This window comes from Corythoichthys intestinalis, chromosome 1, assembly GCF_030265065.1.
Source record: "Corythoichthys intestinalis isolate RoL2023-P3 chromosome 1, ASM3026506v1, whole genome shotgun sequence".
Lineage (NCBI taxonomy): Eukaryota > Metazoa > Chordata > Actinopteri > Syngnathiformes > Syngnathidae > Corythoichthys > Corythoichthys intestinalis.
In genome coordinates this window covers 22,934,628-22,958,748 of record NC_080395.1, presented here as the reverse complement: position 1 = coordinate 22,958,748, position 24,121 = coordinate 22,934,628, and the positions used below count along the sequence as shown (strand labels likewise).

Here is a 24,121-nt window from a genome sequence, read left to right as displayed (position 1 = left end):
TTCCAATCACTCTATCGGAGAAAAATCAGAGTTGTACAAATAACTGGAAACTCAAGAGAGCCATGACATTATGTTCTTCACAAGTGTATGTAAACTTTTGACCACTCTATAAATAAATAAATATATATGATAGATATGCATAGTACATTTCATACTATATGTACTAGTCCTTCTCAAAAAAATTTCGCCGTATCGATCATTCGTTGCCAACCCTCCCAGTCCAAAGAGATAGGTCGTCAATGGCAGCCAATGAGTTAATCATTTCAAGTCTTGTTTTTGTTCCCATCAGCTTTGCTACATCCAAATCTATAGAGAGCAACCTTTCGCTAATTAACTCTTATCTGCGGATTCAAGCATATCAACACAGTCTGGGCTGCGGAAGCGGTGGAAAGAAACGGTGAGAAAAGTACTTAGAAGACAGAAAGAGAAGCGAGGATGAGTCACAGAGTTAATTATGCAGCCTTGCCGCTATCGTGCAGATGTGACAACACTTCGATGCACGAGAGTGTGAATCTCTCAGTAATATTAATAATAGTACCGTTAATCAAGCCTTTATTTTTCTATTTCGCAAACAGCGGTTTAGCTATTAGTGATTAGCCGTTTCGTGCACAAACATGTTTTTTTTTCTCTTACAAGACTACATTCATATAGGACAGTGGTCTCAAACCTGCGGCCCAGGGGCCAATTGTGGCCAGCAGGACAATATTTTGCGGCCCTAATTTGACATCCCATTGTAGCATTAGTGTTGCCCACATTGTTTTACATCATGCAATATAAAAAAAAATAATAATAATAATAATAATAATAATTTTAAATAAAATGAATTAGTTGAATGATCGATTTTGGGGAGATTTTTTTTAAATAGTAGTAAATAAAAAAAATATAAATTAAATTTAAAAACAGCAAAGGGTAATTTTGCATCAATTTTAATAAATAAAAATAAATATATAATTCAAAATAAATGGCAAATAAGGCATAAATTCAAATAAGAGTGGGGCGTTTTGTATTTTGACTGGGAATTTTATTTCTATATTTTGTTTTGTTATAGAAATCTTTTGGTGACAGCAATAGACGACCAATACATTTTAACTGGGAGGGGTTGGAAGCGATCATTTTTCCAGCCCCTCCCAGTTGAAATGGATTGGACGTCTATTGCCTTAATAAGATGTTTTCAAAATCAATTTCCCTCTTTTAGCAAGTGCCCCAACTCCGACCGGGGCTGGCAGTGAATGAGTTAAGCTAAAGACATCTTTTAAATAGATGTCCACTGTAGTGACCACTAGGGGTGTGACAAAATATCGAAATGGTGATATATCGTGATACTTCGTATCTCAAAAGATTATCGATATGCTCCTGCCAAAAATCGAGATATCGTTTTAAAAAGGTGTCAGTGTTTAAAAAAAGGGACCAACAAGTTGCTTCCAAAATCTTCCACCATAATAGTGTCTCAGGTAACTCTAAGCCTGCCATTGATAGTGCTTGACGCCCAATCCATTTTGACTGGGAACGTTCGTTCATTCGAAATAGGGCTGCAACGATCGATTATTTTAGTAGCCGATTAATCAATGAACTATTTATTTTGAATAATCGAGTAATCGAATAAGGGACATAAAAAATTAAAATACCTGAGCTGAGCCTCACATGGTATATATATATTTAAAAAAAAGGATCTATATAGTTGGCTAATTTACATAGCAAAAGTCTGCTAGCTTAAATGCTATAAAATGCTAACTTTTTTACAATGATCTTAACAAATGGCTCATACACATATTCCCACAAAAAATGGCTATATATATCTTTAAACTAAATTACAAATGCATTCAAAAAAAATTTGATCAAACAAAAACTTAGTTTATGTTGGTCTTAAGAGGGAGCAGATGGATTCAGCCATGTGAAATGAGGTAGACTAGAGGGCCGTGTATCCACCCAAATCAATGAAAATAAATGCAAATACCTTCAAAACAAACCATTATAACGCCACTTTAATTAAACGAATACTCGAAGCAGCAAAATTTAATTTGAATCTTTTTTTCTAACTGAATACTCGAGTAAATCGATTAATCGTTGCAGCAGTAATTCGACACCAGAGCATTCGCAGTCATTCTGTCCCGATTTTTCGGGGCATTTACAGGTCATTTTCTGTTGAGTTTCAGTCACTACCAAATCATTTGGTTGATTCCCAGGTCACTTCCTGTTCTGTAACTCAAAATAAACAGGAAGTGACCCATAAAATACACCCAAATCAGTAGGAAGTAACTGATAATCAATAGGTAAATGACCTTAAATGGCACAAAATAACCTCATTGCCTGGCATTGGCTGCCAATGACTGCCATAGACGTTCAATCCGTTTGAAGTGGGAGGGATGGCAGCGAATGAACGAATGTTCATTCGCTGCCACCCTCCCAGTTCAAATGGATTGGACGTCTACTAGTGATAAACTCATTCCAATTCACAGCAGAAGCTTGTCTTTCTGTTTATTAGTTGTTTGTAGAATATCCTAGAATGATTTGCTGACCAATGTATCGATAATCGTTGTATCGCCATATTGTCAGATCATCGTTATCGTGAGCTTTGTATCGCAAATCGTATCGTGAGTTAACAAGAGGTTCCCACTCCTAGTGACCATTGTCCCCGAAAGGCTTAAATGAGAAGACAAGATTGGAATAACTAATGAACAATATTCATAGTCACAATATTTGTGAGTTGATATGACATTGTGAAGCTGTGTGTCTGTGTGCAAGCTGGTGGTCGGCTATGCAACATAACTGGCAGGTTACTTGGCAGAGGGAGACATGACATCTGGTTATACAGTGAAAGTAAATGAGGTCACGGGAAGAACAGCTTGTCAGCTGAGGTCATGTGACCAGTCTCATGTCATTCAGTAGTGCACAACACACACATTCAGAGAAGGAACTACGGACAAACGCATAGCAACTCCTCACCTTGGCCATCTGGGCTTGAATGCCGCTGGTTTTCAGAGCGTGGACGGCCTTCAAAGCGGCCGCCGGGCTGTCAAAGTCCACAAAACCGTAACCTGTAGTTGGCAGAGCGGTTCTGGTTTACGTGATCAGCCAATAGAAGACAAGCGCCAGCAGAAATAGAACCATCTGTACGTGTGTAAGTGGCAATCCCACTCGGAACTCAAATCATCTTTAATTCCAACGGCATAAAAATCAACAAGATTAATCTTTAATAGGAAGTCATAATATCATTTAGCCCAATTTAAAGAATTAACCAGATTGTGCAAGAGGATTTCACGCTTCATTGACATTTTCCAGTACAATACGCACATTCATAATGAAGAAAGTCTTATACAAAAATCTGAAAGATGCAGTCAAGAGTTGTGTTTTTTTTTAGAATATAAGCATGTGGATATTATATTGCTTCACCTTTATAGGGCAACTCGTTGTCATTGATAAGGATAGCCGTCCAATTCATTTGAACTGGCTGTAAATGTCATTTTTCAGTGCCAGTAGGTAATTTTACATGGGCACTTTTATTCGGATTAAAAACCAGGTCTGAATAAAAATGCTTCATGTACACACCTCATTTGGAATACTCTAACCCGATCCAACCCATTCCAATCAAGATTCCAAATGAAATGGGTGGTTTATGCCGATTGATAATCTGATCGGCGTGCATGAAAACACTTTATTTCCAAAATTTTGAAAAACCGTCCTTCCCTGTGATGTCAGTATATACATTTTTTGATTTATTCTCGGAGGCTAGTAGAAGCCAAGTGAGTGGAAGACAAGGTAGGCGCAACTTGCGCATGACTAAACTAGTCTGTATATGAGACGAACACGTTGCTTGCTGGTGACAATTTTTAAAAAGTTGAAAGACTTGATGGTAGAAAAACGGGAAAAATACACAAAATAACGTTAATGTGTATTGTCGGGCTGCAGCTGGCGATTATTTTAGTAGTCGATTAATCTATAAACTAGTTCGTTCAAATAATTGAGTAATCAGATTAGGAACATAAAAAAATCAAATACCTGATCTTAGCCTCAAACTGTATAAAAAATTAATAAATGAGCATCTAAGTACAACAAAAGAACAGTTGGCGAACTTGCATAGCAAAAGTACGCTAGCTTAAATGCTATAAAATGCTAACGTTTTTCGACAATGCTGTTAACAAATCGTTCAAACACATATTCCCACCAAAAAAAAAAACAGTTTAATATACCTATAAACTAAATTTTGAATGCATTAAAAAAAACATCTCAAACAAAAACGTACCTCATGTTAGTCTTAACAGGGAGCAGCTGGATTCAGCCATGTTAAATGAGTTAAGTCACATTCACTGTTGCCACTAGAGGGCAATGTATCCACCCAAATCAAAAGAAATAAATGCAAACACTTTTAAAACAAACCTTTACAACGGCACTTTAATTAAACAAATACTGGAAGCAGCAAAATTTCATTCGAAGCTTTTTTCTAATCGAATTACTCGAGGCCGCCATGTTGTATCCATACACAGTTGCATAAGTTTACATGGAAATGATCAGGTAATTTTTGGCCAACTGCCCGTTTTTGGCAAAAAAGTAGTAATTTAGACATTTTTGCATCCATAAAAAAAAAATCACCTTTTAAGTGTTCTCTCTTTTTTTTTTTTTTTTTATGTAACATTTTCAAGCCAAAAACAACGACGGCCAGATAGCCGTGAAGACGTGTCTCCGTGCTGAGGCGATTGTAACATCGGAATTCAGCCTAAATAAGTTGTAATTGTATGTAGAAAAATGCCAATTTTGCTTTTGTTGAGAAAATTAAGATGATTCTCTGCTATGATTAAGTTTCTTGTGTGAAAACTGAGTGATTTATTAGCTGCTGAAAACTAAAACTAAATTTTAAAAAATTAAGTTGCTATTTTGGGCAAAAATTTATGATATTACTTATATTACTTATAATATGTTAAATATTGCTATTGATCCTGAAAATATAGGTGATTATCTCTACATTTGGTGATTGTTGTGCATCTAGCATCAGATTTGACAGCTTTATAGCCATTTTAAGTTTTGTTATACTTGTATAAAAAAAAAAATCTATATTTTTTAGGGAACGACTTTGAATTTTTTTATGTCGCTGCTCATGGAGACCCATATAAACCTAAGGGAGGTGCCTGTTTTGGTTTTAAGTCGCTAGCGGCTTTGTATTTGAAAATATTTGAATTTCAGGTTTTTGAAAATAGGCCCCCTACGGATCATCCCCGAGCCCAGGGTCTCGTCAACTGATAGTGAAATCTATGGCAAGACCTAACCTGATCAATATTTTGAATGTCCAGGAACACAGAGCACCCGATCAGAATTCTAATCCGAACGCTGATCGGACTGCAGAAATTTTGTCCATGTAAACATACTAACTTACAGCGTTAGGCGGGCAGTCAAAATGGATTGGAAGTCTAAGCGCCGTCAATGGCAGCCAATGAGTTAAATGTGACCTGTGAGGGTTAATAATTCTTTACTAACCTTTACATTTGTTGGTTGTCTTGTCCAAGATGGCCTTCGCTGACTGAATCTTGCCATACCTACGCACACAAAATGCAGACAATTTTGTAAATGAACTGCTTTTACCCGCGTTAGTCCTTGTATCCAATCAGCAATGCATTGAAAGCCTTTGTATCTCTTGGCAGAAGCACTTTCCAAAAACACGACCTTTTATTTCCAACAGAGTAAACCAATTGAACGCTAATTAGCGCGAATTAAAGTGGATGAAATGATTGTACACTGTTCAGCCTTTGCTGGATCACAAACCTTAACCTAAAATGTGGAACAAATTGCTTGTTCAGACACACACACAGACGTGCGCAAAGAGACTGAATGGCGAGCTGACATCACCATTCAGACCTTGTTGCTACAAAAAAAAAAAAAAAAGCGCTTTCATTTCTGCTTTGTGCTGGCAAACAACATTGGGAGCAGGAACAAAACAAGCCAAAAGGACACAAACAGCTGCTGCTGGTTACATGGCTGAATGCATCACTCTTGCGGGGAACGAGAGGAGACAAAACTTGCCTAATTATGGCATTTACCACACTAACTCAATGGACAGTGACCGACAGGATCAAGTATGGGCGTCAGGCGTGTCTAACTCAAAATTGGGCCATAATTAAAACCTGGGACAAAAACGTGTGTCAAACTCAATATCTTTAAGAAACCTTTTGTTTCTTTCTAGTTTCTAGACATTTCCCTCTTTAGTAATGGTAAAACTAGAGTTGGAGCAATACAGATACTAGTATCGGAAGAGGCCCCGATATAGCAATAAAATACAGGTTTTTGCTGAACACTAAGAAATAATGTACACTTCACTACAAATTGATCAATCTAAGGATCACTGCTATGCCAACCCCTCCTAGTCCAAATGGACTGGACGTCAATCTCCGTCACTGGCAGCCAATGAGTTAACATTTGTTGCTTTGGCCTTGAAGATATGAGAAAGTGGGACATGCAATTCAAAAAACTTTTTGGGATTTGTAGTATTAGTGATGCATTGCACTGTGCTAGCAGGCTCGTTCTAATACTCATGGGCCAGATTACATCGGAGGCCAGATTTGGTACGTGGGCCTCAGTTTTTGCATATTGCTACAAATACCATATTGGCCCGAATATAAAACGGTGTTTTTTTGCATTGAAATAAGACTAGAGGTCTAGACATGATACCCATTCACGACGCTAGATGGCGTCAGATATCATTGAAGCGATGTTCTGTCATGACAGATCTCAGCTACTCTCAAGTTTAACCAGTTTGCATTATTTTATTGCAATGTTTTTCCTTATTCAGATTTGTTTCAAGACTACAGTTACAGTTAGACCTCACTTTGATGGTTGATACAGTTTTTGCAATTTTGTTGTTTTATTACAATATATTGGTTTATTTACATTTCAAACCCAAAAGCCATTCATTTACGAATGATTGCTTGAGTTTACATATTTAAATGTTCAGATATTCAGATTTGAATGAGGCAAAATAACATGCTTTTTCTCTCATATATATTGTTGTAATCATTTGTTTCAGATGTACTGTAATTATTTTCTGTATAAAAAATTAATTTGGTGTTCAAAAAGTCTTTTTTCAAACTTGAGTCTTGATATAGAGGGGGTCGTCTTATTATCGTGGCCGTCTCATATACGGATAGAAAGGCTTATAGTTCTTAAAAGATCAACTTTATTATGAGTTCAAATAATTTGATATTGAAACTAGGGGTGGGAATCTTGGGGCACCTAACGATTCGATTAAGATTCAGAGGCTACGATTCGATAATAAATTGATTATTGATGCACCCCGCTCCAACCAGCTATTAGCTGCTTTTAATGTTTTGTTCATAAGTTACAAAAATTGTACAAAAATCCTCTCAGGCTTAACTAAACGACTATTTCATTATCAAGTTAACAGTTCAAAACAGTAAATAAAATACTCAAGACCCATTCTGTATTCGCAGCTTTAAACTACATTAAATTAATTTAATGTTGTGAATCGACTGCGAAAGTTGTTAAAATTGCTCCCATTATTCCATAATTTCCCTTCTGTCTACTTTTCACATGTGAAAGTTTTAAAATGGTTCATCATTTATAGATTCATTCAAGTCAAGATTTTGGCCATTTAGGAGTATTTTCGATAAAAAGTTAATTCGGTTTGCTCAGAAGGTTCGCTACAACAAACTTCCAGAGAAGTTTACTGCTTTAAGATGGCTGCTGTTTACTAACGCCAGGGAGTCTGTCATTTCACATCTAGTTTTCTATACATGTGCTACTAACGCAGCAGAGTCTGTCATTTCGCATCTATTTCCTTATACATGTGATATCTGCCGTAGCATTATGTGGGCGTAATTTGTAGCGACTGTCAACCACAGTCAGGTATTATTGTTTTTTTATCTAGCGGCATGAGTTGAGCCAGAGCCGTGAGTTGAGCATGATGTTTACTCTTGGTCCGCTCCTCATTGCGTCCCGAAGACAGCGCTGACTGTGTTTTAGTTCCGCTTTACTTGGCATATTTCAATAATCGGAATTTGGATGTTTGTGAATCGTTCTCGAATCTTCCGTGGCCGAATCGCGAATAATCTAAAAATTGGAAATTTCGCACATCTCTAATTGAAACCCCTCTTGATGTTTTCGTTTTTATACCATTTGTAAAATTAGTTAACTAGTAGGTCGCCATTGTTGTTAACGTCGCAGGGCAGTGACGTCACATTGTTACGCTGCCGGGCTTCCGGAATATGACTGTTGCAACATAAACATTTAATCTGTTTAACCCTTTTAATATGAACCCGAGAGGAACATTAATGAGCATGACAGCACCGTCGATATTTCACAAAACGAGCAGCAAAAGCAAAATGAACAGGAAAGACGAGACGACAGTAAGAAAAAAAAAAACTTCTGCCAAAATGTGCTACACCGGTGAAACGTCCTACAAGAGGCGATTTTGACACCCAAAGTACCACCGTGCGCTTTCAGCTTGTTTTGTTTAGATGCATACAGACAGAACATACTAAAGATGCCTTAAAAAAAATAACAAATGTAGTAATATCAAATAAGTGTGGTTTAAATATGCTACGTGACGAATGTGGTCAACAGATCAACAATCTGCTTTAAAGCTACCACAAGAAAACACAATGCTTAAAAGTATGAGAGGGAAACACATGCAAAAAGTATTTTGAGGCAATGAAAAAATAATGAAAGACTCAATAAAACACAAATAGTAAGTACTCGGTACTCGGTACTTGGACGTCTCGCCACGAAGAGGGAATTGGAGTAACCCGGTAGTGTTCGTCTAGTGACGGTGACAATCTACATCATCACCCCGAGCCTCCATTGTGCGCATAAAACATGGCACCCTCCATAGGTCAAAACATGTACTAAATATTATAGATTTTTAAATCAATGGCAATATTTTATGTGTTTCTAATAATATATTTTAGTAAAAGAGAACAATTGTGGCTTATTATTGCCTACAAGTCTTTAAGTCCGAAGTTTCCTTTAAAGTGCGTTGAGTTATAAATCCATTGTATTGATCAATCTTTGGGGGGGGGGGGGGGGGGCTCCAGGTTGACAGGCGTAGCCAACATTCTAAATTTATGGTTTAAAAATACTCGTGATCAAGTGTCGTCTGTTAGGAAATAAATTAACCTCCAGTTGTGAGTAGGTTTATTAATTCCAAATGAATTTATGTTGTTTTCTTTCCAAGACTGTTTAGGAAAATAATGTATTTTAGTGTTGCTTCCAAGTTTCAGTGTATGATAAGAATTTCATGGAACAGAGACTTCAAACTAACCATTCTGAGATTGAGATCAGTGACCTCTGACCTTACAATTGATCTTCAGAATGAATGAACAAATCTCATTTGAAGAGTGAAAGTGGTTAAAGTGACATTTTTGTCACATTTAGAAAATGGCACAACCTTGTAAAAAGTTGCTTTATCATGTAGTGTCATTGCTTTCTACACATCTCTAATGCTGTACGATATGATGATATTTATATCATCACAGCGCCAAAATTTGAAATCTATTGACATTTTACATGTCTATCGTAACTATTGCCATAGACCTGGTCCTGCACTGCACATTTTGGACAGCAGATGACGCACAATTTGCTACATTCTCTAATTGCATATGCCATAGTAATACCAACAATCACATGAAAATGTCCCGATCGCCACTCAATGTTAACCAATTGGCTCCCTCTGCCAACATTACGTGAGTAATGCATGCAAGACAATTGAAAATAGCAACACGTATAATCTACACAATCTACATCATTATTAATGATAGTATGCTAATTTAACCTTTTCGTGCCGGAATTATGACTTTTTTTTTACCCTTACCTGCACAGTTAAGTCACTAGCTGCCATTGACAGCCCCATACGTCCAATCTCTTTTGAGGGGGCGTTAGCGAATGAACATTCATTCATTTATTTGAACCTCCCATTCGAAAGGGATTAGGCATCTACCACCGACAACGGCACTAAAAGATGAGCATTCAGTGTCCTCCTAGTTTATCAATTAATTGGACATCTATTGCAGTTAATTGCAAGCAATGAGCTAAATACTGTACTGTGGAGAAAAACAGTACTTTACAGTAGGGATGGCCCCAATCCGATCACGTTATCAGAAATCGGGCCATTTTTCAGAGGATCGGAATTAGGTGAAAAGGAGCGGGTTTTAATATTTTTTATTTTTATATTTTTCGTATTTTTTAAAGGCTAATAAGTAACAAAACAATCCAGGAATACAATGGCATTGCCAAAAGAAACAAAAATATATCCGTTTTATACTTTGCAACACTCCTGAAAAAAGCGGAAGAAGAAGGACAGCGCTGTAACATGTTTGGAATTTTTGTTCAAATAAAACATTAAAACAAAAAAAAAATTTTTTTTTTAATTTTAAAAACACTTTTTTTTCTTGTATCCGATCGGAACTTGGTATCGGCAGACTCTCAAAATCAGGTGACTCTGACTCAGGTGCAAAAATAAGCGATTGGGACATCCCTCCTTTAGAGTGTTATTGAGGGCCATAACAAATAGTGTATTTCTGTCTTTTTTTCATTTTAAATTTAATTAATCTGTCTTTAATTAACATTGTATTGATTTATCATTTTAATGATAATAATAATAACTAATGATATAATAATATAAGGGGCGGCATGGTGGCCGAGTAGTTAGCACGTTCACCTCACAGTTCTGAGATTAAGGGTTCAATCCCAGGCCCTCCTGTCTGGAGTTTGCATGTTCTCCACCTGCTTGTGTGGGTTTTCACCAGGTAATCTGATTTCATCCCACTTCCCAAAAAACATGCATGGTAGGCTAATTTATCATTCCAAATTGTCCCTAGGTATGAGTGTGTGCGTGATTAATTGTTCGTTTCCTTGTGCCCTGCGATTGGCTAGCAACCGATTCAGGGTGTACCTGCCGAGTGGCCACAGTTAGCTGGAATAGGCTACAGCATCCCCTCGACTCTGATAAACAAAGTTTATTGAATTGAATTGAGGATAAGCGGGTCGGAAGACAGATGACCAATGAAATAAGAATTACAATAATCCTTCATTATTTAAAAAAAAAATTTTTTTGTAATGAGCATAGATAGTCACTTGCCCTATAAAGGGTTAAATATCTTAAATTTCAACTTTTGAATAGCTGTCTGCTGTAGTGACCACTGTCCCTGAAAGGGTTAATACGCTCAGTCTTAAAACTCCAAACCAAGGAGAATAAGTTTTAGTAGACAAGTCGATATCTTTAAATTTGACCAAAAATATGTATTCTGTTGTGTTGCTTCCGTATACATTTGATTGTTTTAGGTTGCAGCACTACTTTATGCATTTAACTTTGTAGCAGGTCAGTTTAAAGTCAATTAAAAAATAAAGTGAATGGTGCAGAAGCTGTCATAATTGAACTATTTTTCAACAAATAATTGTATAAATATAAATGTATTATATTGAGGTGTATTGTTATCGTGATGGGAGTTTTTTTTTTCTATATCGCACACTGTACAAGCCTGCATTCTGCTGTTTAGGCTACCATAATTTTTGGACTACAATCAATCAAATTTATTTATATTTACAAAAACCCGAAAACGGCATTTGCTCATAGATAAGCCGCACTGGACTATAAGCCGCAGCTGTCCTCTCTGTATTTTGGGATATTTACACCAAAAGATAATAACCTATAACACTGTATTTGACAGCGGCATCATAGGACCAAATGAACCACCATGAAGCTTTGAATCAATTGGCTGCAATGCTTCATTGCTTCAAGAAGCTTCATTTGGCCATCACTGATCTCTTAGGGGAGACAGTCAACCTCTTCTGTCAACTCTTGTCGTCCAGCATGCCTCCTAGCATGCATTGCAGCGCTACAGGTGTAAGTGACAATCAAAATTCATGTTCTGTGCTAATTATTTCTTCAGTTACTGTTCCAGTAGTTTCATTAATTGCTTGTTATGGTATTTTAGTAACACATTTGACATTGGCGACATAAGACTGTCATAAGACAATTATAATAATGACACGACACTGCCATGAGCATTAATGAATGTTTATGACAGATGTCATTTTGTGTCATCCAGCAAATTATCTCACTGTTGAATGGTTGTAAAATATCCGAGCATGACGTACATTCAGTTCAATTCGAGTTAGTGACATAATTGGCTGGATGACACTTAATGACATCTATTATAAGCATTCATTAATGCCCATGATAGTGTTATGTCATAATTATGACTGTCTTATGGCATAATAATATGGCTCTTATGCCTAATAAAGTTATCTATTAACCCAAATAAATCAACAAATAAACCACCACTGGACTATAAGCCGCAGCTGTCCTCACTGTATTATGGTATATTTAAACCAAAAGATAATAACCGATAACACTTTATTTGACAGCGGCATCATAGGACCAAATGAACACCATGAAGCTTTGAATAAATTGGCTGCAAAGCTTCATTGCTTCAAGAAGCTTCATTTGGCCATCACTGCTCTCTTAGGGGAGACAGTCAACCTCTGCTGTCAGCTCTTGTTGTCGAGCATGCCTCCTAGCATGCATTGCAGTGCTAAAGATGTAAATAACAATCAAAATTCAGTTTATGTACTAATTATTTCTTCAGTTACTGTCCCAATTGTTTCATTAATTGCTACTTATGGTATTTTGGTAACACATTTCACAGTGGCTCCAGAAGATATGGTCAAAAGATAATCATAGTTATGATGACACTGCCATGAGCATCAAAGTGCATGTGACACGAAAAAGCATGTTTATTTCATAATACACGCGGTATTTTATGCTCCTGAATGATATGGACCGCTTGGATGTGTGTCGAAGCGATCGCTATATTTATTTAGTTTTTTGAATCCCGCGCCATGAAAATGAGTGACTTCCGGCTTCGGTCTTGCATTGAGGAGGAGGGTGCTGTGACATGTACGGGTGAAGGCGTCCTCTTCACTAAACAGCCGTACTGTTGTGTATGAGGACTAAGGATTCAGCTGATTTTGCGGATTAATGCGTTTATTTTTCGCACCACGCCAGCCAAACAGCTGCAGAAAAATCTTGCTTTATGAGGGAGAGGCGTGTGCGCCTTTTTGGAGTTTCAAAAGGTTCCCATTCACTGTGGATATTGGCCAAGCCCTACTACTGTGGGACCATTGGACTTACGAGGAAGTGAGTAAACATCTTGTTTGGTATTATGTCAAATATTAATACAGCGATTACAAAGTAAACACTACAAACTTTTTTAAAATAAAGGACTACGTACGTTTGATCATTGATAGGCATGTAAAAAGCTCTCCTCGTGCACATTAGCTGCACGTTAGCTGCACAACAACTGCAGCCGCCCTCCTCCGGGGAACGAACTGTAAATTGCTCTCCGCCGGGTGGTTTGCCGATCCGCGAAGACAATCGACAACCCAGTCGTCATGTCAAATAATCCGGGCTAGTTATGTGTGACTTTCCACTTCGAAGACTTTGAAACATCACTCGGTTCGGGTTAGCATGTCGGCTAGCTGTCACGCCTCTTGGTTTGTTTACATTCTCCGAAGCCGGGGAAGGAAAATAACCTACGTCCGATTTAAGTGTCATAAAATATCGTTCGGGAGGTGCGACAGTAAAGGTGAAGTCGACAGTTTTGACCATTATGGAGTAATTTTGCCATGTCGTCCTGAATAAGTGCATTTTTATTATTTCATATTCCATTTAGCACAAGACTGTTATTTGTCATGACCGTGCCATTTATTTAGCAATTGGGGAAAATACTTTGATAAAAAGGATATCCTGTAACAATATTGAAGTACAGAGACAGAAACAATGACATTTTGCAGCTCTCTTCGTCGCGTTTTCCTTGTTGTGAATAGTTCCCCCTCGACGGGCTGACTGGTCCTTCTCAAGCCATTTATTTAGCTATTGGGGAAAAATACTTGGATAAAAAGAATCTCCTGTAAAAATATTGGAGTAGAGAGACTGAAACAATGATATTTTGCGGCTCTCTTTGTCGCGTTTTCCTCATTGTGAATAATTCCCCCTCAATGGGCTGAATAGTAAAACAGATGAGCCCAGTCACCCGCTGACGTCATCCACCTGTTGGGGACGTTAGAGCCCTATAATGGTAGGCGTGGCTAACCGGCAGATTAAAAGACTAATTTCTCGTCATCTGCGCTTTGCTAAATTTTTGTATATAGTCGAATCGTCTCAAAATATGATTCTAATTCACATAATAATGCTATTTAAGACTTTTTTTCTCCTGTCATATGCTCTTTAATGAATGCTTATGACGGATGTCATTTTGTGTCATTCGGCAAATTATGTCATTTTTGAATGGATGTAATATAGCCGAGCTGGACATAAATGGAGTGAGTGACATAATTTGCCAGATGACACTTAATGACATCTGTCATAAGCATTCATTAATGCCCATTATAGTGTCATGTAGGGCTGCAGCTATCGAATATTTTAGTAATCGAGTAATCGACTGAAAATTCTATCGATTAATCGAGTAATCGGATAAAACATTTTTTTAGGTAAAGAGCAATTACAAATATAGATGAGAAAACAAGACTTTTCATCTAATATTGAACCATTTTCAGTCAATCAATGTCTTTATTTTCGATGTACATTATTGAAAACAGCCAACAATTGCATCTCAAATGTGACTAAAAAAATAATAATAAAACAAAAATAATTCGCTTCTTTCACTCAAAAACTTTTAGATCTTATAAAAAAATTCCTAAAATGTCATTACGCTTGATAACACACTTCACTTAAAAGTTAGGTGTTTTTCCCACGTGTTTCAATTGAATTTCCCCTTGTGTCAAGCTGTAAGTTCTAGTTAAACTTAAAACTTAAGTCTAAACTGTAAGTCCTGATAGGATTTTGAGTTTTTGCAGTGTTCAAAATACGTAAATGCTGTGCTGTATTGGAGCACATTAGGCACCAGTGCTACTTGGTATTTTTTCCAGCAATGACTACTGAGCTAAAATTGACAGTTAGCATTATTAAGTTTTTATTTTACACCCTAATCACTCTACATCGCTGTTTTCACAGATTAAATAAAGCCTGTATGTAAGAGTTGGCCACGCATCGACAGTGGTCATAATCAGGGGTGAAAGTGGTTAGAATTTCTTGCCGGAACTCCCCGACGTGAAGGTCGCCACGGAGCCAAAACTGTTTTTTTTGTTGTTGTTGTTGTTTGTTTTTTGGGGTGGGGGGTGCAAAGAAAACTGTTTTTGGTCAGTTATTTCTATAACACATACAAAACTGATTTTCATTCAAAATTGTATTAATTCGATGATTTGCTAAATAAAAGTTAACAAAAACGGCTATAGCCCCAACCTCCATCTTTTAATTTTTATTTTCCCTCATTTCCTCACATACTAAATGCCAAATCTCAATTTTAACTACTTAATATCATAGGATGTATATTAAAATTGAAGATAACGTAAACATTTACTTTTTTTGTGTTTTTTAATAATAAAGAAAAAAGTAACATACATTCAGAAAAATAAGTACAAATGACTCATATTATGCAGAGTGAAATGGAATATATTTTGAAGATCGCGCAAACATTGACTTTTTTAAAATCATAAGAAAATGAATAAGTAGCCAAACATAAATGAACTAATATAAGTCCAAAGTGCACATTGACAGCTAAGATGTTCTGAACCTTTCCATCAGAGCAAATAAAACTAAATATGATAAATAAGCCGCCTGTAGTCTTTCCTTGCTCTTAAAGCTTTGATCCATTTTCTGTTGCATTGCCTTTTTTTTTTTTTTTTTTTTTAACCGTTTCAGAAAACATGCACATTTGAACCATTCAGAGCTATCCCTGGTGATCACATGTCAGTATGTCAGCCAATTGAACGGATAAATGAGTCCAGGCATTTTGCTTTGCTGGGTGCATTCGCACATTGACGTGACTCGTCATCATCAGACTCTGATAACTGCAGCAGCTGGTGAAACCTCCATGCTATCCGTGGAATAAAATAAATAATAAATATCGGTGGAAACGGATTACGCTACACAAGCACTTTATTATGCTTGTTGTTAACACTTGTGTATGTAAATCTGATGTTGGTAGATCGTTTTCTCCATGGAGATGAAATGCATGTGTGGCAACTTTGTGTTTTTTTTTTTTTTTTTTTTTTTACATAGCGCTATGACAGTTGCCGTCATACTTTCGGAATCAAAGCACCATATACCGGAACTGCGTTCCAGCACTGAATCTTATAGGGTTCCTGACCGTTCCCGCCCACTTTCACCCCTGGTCATAATGAATAGAAACCCAGCCCTCCGCAGGGATAACGTTACGTGAGCAAATGACAGTAACGTTAATGTTATTTATGAGCACTGAGAAGTGTACTGCTTTAAGATGGCGGCTTTTTTATTAACGCTGCCGAGTAAGTCATTTCGCATCTAATTCTTCGTACACGCATCCGACGGTACATGCTACCATCGTAGCAATATGCGGGCGTAGTTTTTAGCAACGTCGGCGCAGTTTGTAACGGCTGTCGGCTGCAGTAAGGTTTTTTTTTTTTTTTATTGCTTCTTCCTCTACGCACATGACGTCAGCGCGTTGTCCCGCATGAAAAGTAGTCCGGGCAAAACGTGATGCTTAGAGCTGGCAAAATTAAACGATTCCTTGAGGTGAATAAAATTACTCGGATCAGTTTTTAAACTCGAGTTATTCAAGTTGCTCGAGTATTCGTTTCAGCTCTAGTGTCATGTCATAATTATGACGGTCTTATGATCCTCCTGTCAAATGAAGTTATCTATTAACCAGGGGTCGTGTTAACCGAATATTTTCCGTCGTTGACCGGTTTTTAAAAACGGTGACGGAAAAAACTGAAGTCCATCCGTCATTTTGACAGGTTGCAATTCACACCCCAGACCACAGGGTAGCGAGTGAGCATATTAATTAGCTATTGTCTCTCTTGATGCATGACGTCGTTGGCCTTACTCGGAAAAATGTCAAGGCAACTGTGTGTTTCCCTGGCACTGCCAGACTGTTCTCCCTGTATTTTTCAAACACTGAGAGAAAAGTCTGGGACACAGCCTCTCGAGTAGGTACAAAATCAGTCGACAAATCAGATTTGTTTATTTGCGTGACGTGTTCTTCACGAGCAACGTCACTCTTGCGCGCCGAAAGTCGTCTCTACAACAACACGGATGGAGGGAGAGCCGAGAATATGTTCCAATCCGCGGTAAATTCAGTTTTAAATGAGCTAAAACACATCGACACGAGACATTGACAACAGTCTGTCTCGCGCTAGCCATGTTGAATAAACTCCGTTCTCCTCGTATGTTTACTTCCGCGCGCAAGTCCCTCGTCCTGCCTTCGTCGCTTTGCTAACGGCACGTCTGCCCGTCGCTGATTGGTGCACTCCGCTGTCTGTTTGCCTCTTGTTAAGCTTGTTCGGAGAGAATATTAATTAAAAATGAATGAAAACTAAATACTATTGAATATGTCATTATTATCATTTTAAAAATGTAAGCGACGGGTAAAAATAGATTATGACCGGATTTTTATGACACTGTCAGTCAAAATGACAGACAACGAAAAAGTCTAGCGCAACCTCTGCTATTAACCCAAATAAATCAAAAAATAAGCCGCAAGATTCAAAATGAGGGGGAAAAGTAGCGACTTATAGTCCGAAAATTACGGTATATTTACATTGAACTAAGACGCATTAGTTGTGGGATTCTGCCAGGTTTGGTACTTTTTTGTCAGGAAAAATTAGGCGAGATAACAATTTTAAAAAACTTCACATGGGGAAACATACAGTAGCCTCGCTTTGCACTTTGTACTTACTGGTGACAGAGTTTGACCAAGTCCAAGTCAGTGGTCGCGGGAGGCAGGCCTCGAATGTACAGGTTGGTCTTGCTGAGCTGCTCCAGACCCGTGCTGCTGCTGTTGCTGCTGCTGCTGGGACTGGACGGAGTCATGGGGTACGACTGCGCACAGGAGGACCACTGTTATCCAGAGGTTTTACCAGAGTCACATAATCACATTTAAACCCTGGTCAACTGTTATCACAAGGAACTCTCTTCTGTGAGGGATTAAAAACATCCAAGAGTACAGAAAGAAGGATCAAATTGTGCATGCATTCCACATGAATGCCTCATGTTTTTCATCAGTCTTAACTGCCTCTCAATAACTTTTTGGCATTATTTTCTTATGGGCTGGGGAGAATGTTGCGGTCTTAAATACCAATGAGGTTTGACATTTAAGTCACAATAAAAATGCTGGGTTTGACACATTACCAATCGAATGTGTAGTGAAGCATCAATCGTCAAACAACGATGCACGCACATTGATACAGAAAAAAATTGTGAGTTTCATGTTTTTGTTTGTTGGTTTTCAGCAGGAGACAAATTTATGAGTTGTGGTATGAACATTTCTTAAACAGAGCAACGCACCACAGCAAGAATAGACTTGGTACCGTACTTCTTTTTAAGTCTTTTAAAAAGCACGGAACAAAAAAACATTGTTTTTTAAGTTATTTCTTTTGTCTAATATTTATTACAGATGTTTCAGCAGCTGACTTTTTTACTCAGACCACAGTGGCCCTTAAAACTGCAAATTTACTGGTCAGTCGAGTAGATGAAAATTTACTTGCACTGTGTCAGTTTAGTGCAATGTACAGTATAATGTACAGTATTGTATAAATGGTACACTATTGGTATGTCATTTTTGTTACAATCACGTGATCGATGGTCAAAAATTAGTAAGTTATGAGTATTTATTGAATTATGAGTATTTACCGTATTGGCCCGAATATAAGACGGCCCTGATTATAAGACGACCCCCTCTTTTTCAAGACTCTAGTTTGAAAAAAAATTTGAACACCAAATTAATTTTTATACAGAAAATAATTACAGTACATCTGAAACAAATGATTATAACAATATATTTGAGAGAAAAAGCATGTTATTTTGCCTCATTTAAATCTTAATATCTGAACATTTAAATATGTAAACTAAAGTGCAATAACATTTGTAAATGAATGGCTTCTGGTTTTTGAAATGTAAATAAACCAAACTATTGTGATAAAACAACAAAATTGTGATAACCGCATTAACCATCAAAGTGAAGTCTAACTGTAACTGTAGTCTTGAAACAAATCTGAATAAGGAAAAACATTGCAATAAAATAATGCAAACCGGTTAAACTTGAGAGTAGCTGAGATCTGTCATGACAGAACATCACTTCAATGATATCTGGCGCCATCTAGTGTCATAAATGGGTATAATGTCTAGACCGCGAATAAAAGACGACACCAGGGGTCGTGTTAACCGAATATTTTCCGTCGTTGACCGATTTTTTAAAACGGTGACGGAAAAAACTGAAGTCCACCCGTCATTTTGACAGGTTGCAATTCACACCCCAGACCACAGGGTGGCGAGTGAGGATATTTATTAGCTATTGTCTCTCTTGATGCATGACGTCGTTGGCCTCACTCTGAAAAATGTCAAGGCAACTGAGTGTCCGAAGTTTCTTCAAAAAGCCCCAAAACAACGATGGTGTTGATAAAACAGGTGAAAAAACTGGGACTGCACAAGCGGGCACGCAATTCAAGTCCATGCGCACCAGGAGGAAGGTGTGAAACTACGTTCAGGCCACAGCAGGTGAACTGTTAATTTCATTGTTCCATATGCTACATATGGTAGGCTACCTACCTACTGGGGCCACAGTCAGCTGTTTTTGTCACTGCGGAGAAAAAGTTACATATTCATCTGCTTGATGTGTGATGGCACGGTGTGGATTCTCTGTTAAGCTTGTTCAGACAGAATATTAATTTAAAATGAATGAAAACTAAATACTATTGAATATGTTGAAGCGGTATGCAATGTTACGAGTCTTGTTAGCTTGAATTGCTGTGTCCAGCCGCTTTAGCTCTGCTGCTCTCTGTGAACTCTCTATTCAAGCCGGAACGCGCGCGGCTCTTAAGTGTCTCTGTCACGTGACTGTGTCGTAGCCGCTAACGCGCTCGGCCAAATGGACACACAAGTTCTGAAGGTGAATTATGCCAAACAAAGGGTCACCACAATGTCATCATCATTTAAAAAATTTAAGTGACGGGTAAAAACGGATTATGACCGGATTTTTATGACCCTGTCAGTCAAAATGACAGACAACGAAAAAGTCTAGCGCAACCTCTGGACGACACCCACTTTTTCAGTCTTATTTCAATGCAAAAAACAACGTCTTATATTCGGGCCAATACGGTATTTGATTTTTCTCTATAAAATCTGCATTAAAACTGAAAAATTGTCTCAAGTTTGAATAGCATTGAGCTGTGCAAACATTTTTATAACGATGTCATAAAACAAAAAAATTAAACAAATTCTTTTAGTTGACTTCCAATTCAAAAATACAAGTAACTGTACATGCATTAACAGTAACCTCACAGAGTAGTACAAATCTGCAGATGAACCGACAAGTTTTGTAATTGCTTATAGATGCCACAAGATGGCACAAAAGTACTTTTTGTTTAATTCGACACGCTAAGGGAATAAAAAAACTTTTTCTATGACGACGCAATACTGATTCTTTGGAAAACGATACAACATTCGATTCGATTTACTGGCTTTTCATTTATTTAATACGATCACTTTAACAAATCACTTACGTTTTACCTAAATAAATCCAAAATGAAAAGCAACTTTGCAATTTCGCGTAAAGATTTCGCCGATCCGGTCATGTGATCGGAAATCGGGCACGAGCACATCAATATTAGAAGATCGAAACTGGGTGGTAAAAGATTGTTTTAACATTTGATGGCTACAAAACAACAAATGATGGACAAGCATATTGTCAAAAGAAATTAGAAAAAATGTTTTGTAATAAAATTATAAATGAATAAATTGCCTAGGTATCGGATTGGCACTCTGTATCGGCAGATCTATAAAATCAGGTGACTCTGACTCAAACCCCAGTGCAAATGTGACCAGGACAACTCTAATTTTACTGGAATATTTCAGATATTTGAATGAAAAACAGCATTTTTTTTTTTAAACAGAACAGCATATCTAGAAGATGTCAAACGATAATTTGCGTTTCAGTCAATTTGATTCGATTGTTGCTTGACCAATCAATTTATCTATTCATATTGTTCTATTGCAGTAGTTCTTAACCTGGGTTTGATTGAACCCCAGGGGAAGTCTAAGGGGTTCGGTGAAGGTTAAGACATACAGGGTCCTATTTTCATAATCTGTCTAAATGCCAAGTATTGTTTTTGAATAGGTTTTGGACTGGGTTGCCTCCAGTTTACAGGCTTTATTCCATTTCTTTCAAGTCCTAGCCCTCTATTTAACGAGAAGAGAAACTGGTTTGCTCAGTGGAAGGTTGACTAATGACGAAGAAGTATAACAGACCTACGGACAGCGTGCACTGCGCTGATAATTAAAAAAAACCTTTGCATCACATTCTACACCATGAAAATTGTATATGATGCAAGGATGCGACCATAAAATGAGAATGTACACATGATGAACAACCACAATGGGAGTATGTCAAACTCTATGTGATACATTAATGCTGTTCAGACCATAAGGACACCCAGATTCTCTTATTCTCCGTGTCCAAGTAGCTGAACAGGACAGATTAAAAGTAAAATAAATAAACAATAAAAGGAAGTAGACATGACATTTCATTTTCCGACGTGAACATGAACTGCAAAACATCACATTTATTTGTAGTAAATTTGAAATTTGGATACATTTAAACGGGGAAAATCCCGATGCACACGTGAAACTTGTGGGGTACGGTACCTTTAGCAAGGTTAAGAACCACTGTTCTATTGTAAACCCCTTAGCTTAATGAGGCCAAGTCCAACAAGCTGCTGATACTAGGATGCCACAAAAGACATAATCGTACATTTGATATGGTAATTCTTGAGTAGGCAATTTGGCGACTGCTGTGCAAATGCCTTACCTGCCATTGACTTCCGATTTTCCATTTATAATGAGATTATACATTTCTATACTTTTACCTTCCCAGCAGCCCCCTGAATAAAACCATGACTAAAGTGTAGCCCCTTGCAAAAATGAGTTTAACACAGTCACACCCCTGCTGTACAGTAACAAACCGAGCACTTTTTTTTTTTTTTTCATTCTTGTGCGACAAATCGGCAAAGCATTTCCTTCCCCTTACTCATCCTTTAAAATAGCTCCCAGCCAGCCCAAAGCCTCAGTTGAAACACAAAAGCATGGCAGCATTGTGCCATCTGTCCGTAACCAAAGGACAATCCACTTCAAGACCCACAGCCATGGATACCACCACAATCATGCCAAGACCAAACACAGAGATATTCTTACCAGGTCATGTGACGCCTGGATGTTCATGGAGGTTACTTTTACAGAACGCTTAGCTGTGGCAGGAACATCTGTTCAGCCTTCAAGTAAAGGCCCTATTTTATCTTGATATGCAATTACTGTACTACCACACTGATTTTTGGCAGCATCAAAGAGGGGGAGCAAAAAAAAAAAAAAAACTCCCACACTGACTCACCTTGACTGAAGCAAATGGCAATCATTTCATGGATTGATATGGATGGAACCTAAAAGGTGGGATATCAACGGGCTGGAATAATTCACTGGCTCGGCTCCGCTCATATTTCAATCAAGAGAGGCCATAAAAACTCCTGCACCCTGCATCAATCTTTCATCTCAATCAGAAGGCGTGACTGGAAGCCAGGAGGCCTTCCGATTCCCTCATTTTTGTTCACCTGAGAGGTCAGAATGAAGGGTGCACAGTGACATGAGCCCTCCCTCCCTTTACTGAATTCAAGCAGAATACATGAAGCCGTAAAAAGAGGACTACAATAACCATGGTGCACGTTGAGCAGAGTGGCTGTCCAAACAAGGTTATACGGACACAACAATTAAAGCCTCCAGCAGATGTTTTCATCCTCGTTTTAACAACTCGCTTCTTATAGTTAATCACTTGATATTGAAGGCTTTTTAGCTGGGACTCATTCAAATCCAGCATACAGGGGAAGGGCTTCCCAATGTCATTTCAAGATAGGGATTATTTGAAAAGTGACAGCAAAAGTAGAAAGCAAAACACAATGGCCTACCTGCTTGCGAGTGGCAGCTTTCAGAGGGTTGCCCGTGTTAGCAAAGATCATCCTGGAGGTTAGAGATATTCGATTTCTTGACAAGATCTCCCCCCTTTAAAAAAAAATCGCAGATCCAATGAAAACGGTCGGAAGCGGCGTGTGAGGCTCGAAAATAACCCGTCTGGTTAAAATATCGGCATACTGAGTGGCTTGGTTAAGTTCGACAAAGCGCGTGTGCCCTCTCTTTCGCTTAAGTAGTGACACATTTATCCAGTTTGCTCAGTTTGTTGTACGCCAGTTTATCGAGCGAGCCTCCGGTTCGGTTCATTGATCTACGACGTCCTGGTGCAGACCGCTCGCCAGTCCCACCTACTACGGACCAAACCATCTCTCGTATCCGGGGGGTGTTTGACGTAACCCCGTCTGCGCTGCCTCGCCGTAAAACACCCCAATTTGACGTTTCCCCGCGTGACGTGACGCGGGCCGACGAGTAAAGTCGTCTAAATGAATTCGCCAACCGAGAGGGCGGAAATTTGAGAGGTTTATTTGTTGGCGCGTAGAAAACTCGTCGCCTATCGTGTTGGTGTCGTCCGTACATACCAAGCATTCTTCACCCCCTCCTCCCCCAACCACACACACACACATACACACGCGCGCGCACATACGCACACACACTTCCTCTTCCTACCCTTCCCCCCATCCCACACACAACATGTCAGAGAATCAGGATGTAATGAAATATAAGCAGGCACTGGCCTGGACTGGAGGTCACACTATCCCCTGCAAAAATAAATAAAGAAAGGAAACTACGTACAGCCATTAATGCATATAAAAAATATCTACATCTAGTGTCCATTATTATTAATCAGTAATAATATTTATAATCATAATTATGCAGTATGTTAGAGAAAACATGTTTACTGTAATTTATCTTAACCTACTTCTTGCCATTAATAGCGATAGATGTCCAATCTATTGGAACTGGGAGGACTGGCAGCCTCATTAGGCCTATTTTAACTTCAGCCCCCAAAAATATTCTTAAGCCCCCCCTAAAAATTTGTTGTTTTATTTAAAAAAAAAATAATAATAATAA

General features: G+C 38.1%; 1 protein-coding gene across 4 annotated transcripts in view; it reads right to left on the bottom strand.

Moving 5' to 3' along the window:
• Positions 1 to 23,613, bottom strand: part of rbms1a (RNA binding motif, single stranded interacting protein 1a) — a 50,622-nt gene extending 27,009 nt beyond the window's left edge. Inside the window, exons 1-4 of one of the 4 annotated variants that reach the window (XM_057838151.1) lie at positions 23,047 to 23,613; positions 17,778 to 17,938; positions 5,467 to 5,525; positions 2,944 to 3,035 (exon numbers count right to left, since the gene is read on the bottom strand). In XM_057838151.1, the coding sequence (XP_057694134.1) occupies positions 2,944 to 3,035; positions 5,467 to 5,525; positions 17,778 to 17,938; positions 23,047 to 23,097 (363 nt within the window). In that variant the 5' untranslated portion in view covers positions 23,098 to 23,613. The remainder of the gene's footprint in view (positions 1 to 2,943; positions 3,036 to 5,466; positions 5,526 to 17,777; positions 17,939 to 23,046) is intronic. The other 3 variants (XM_057838158.1, XM_057838162.1, XM_057838168.1) reach the window with 3 other exon arrangements.
• Between the last annotated feature and the right edge of the window lie 508 nt (positions 23,614 to 24,121).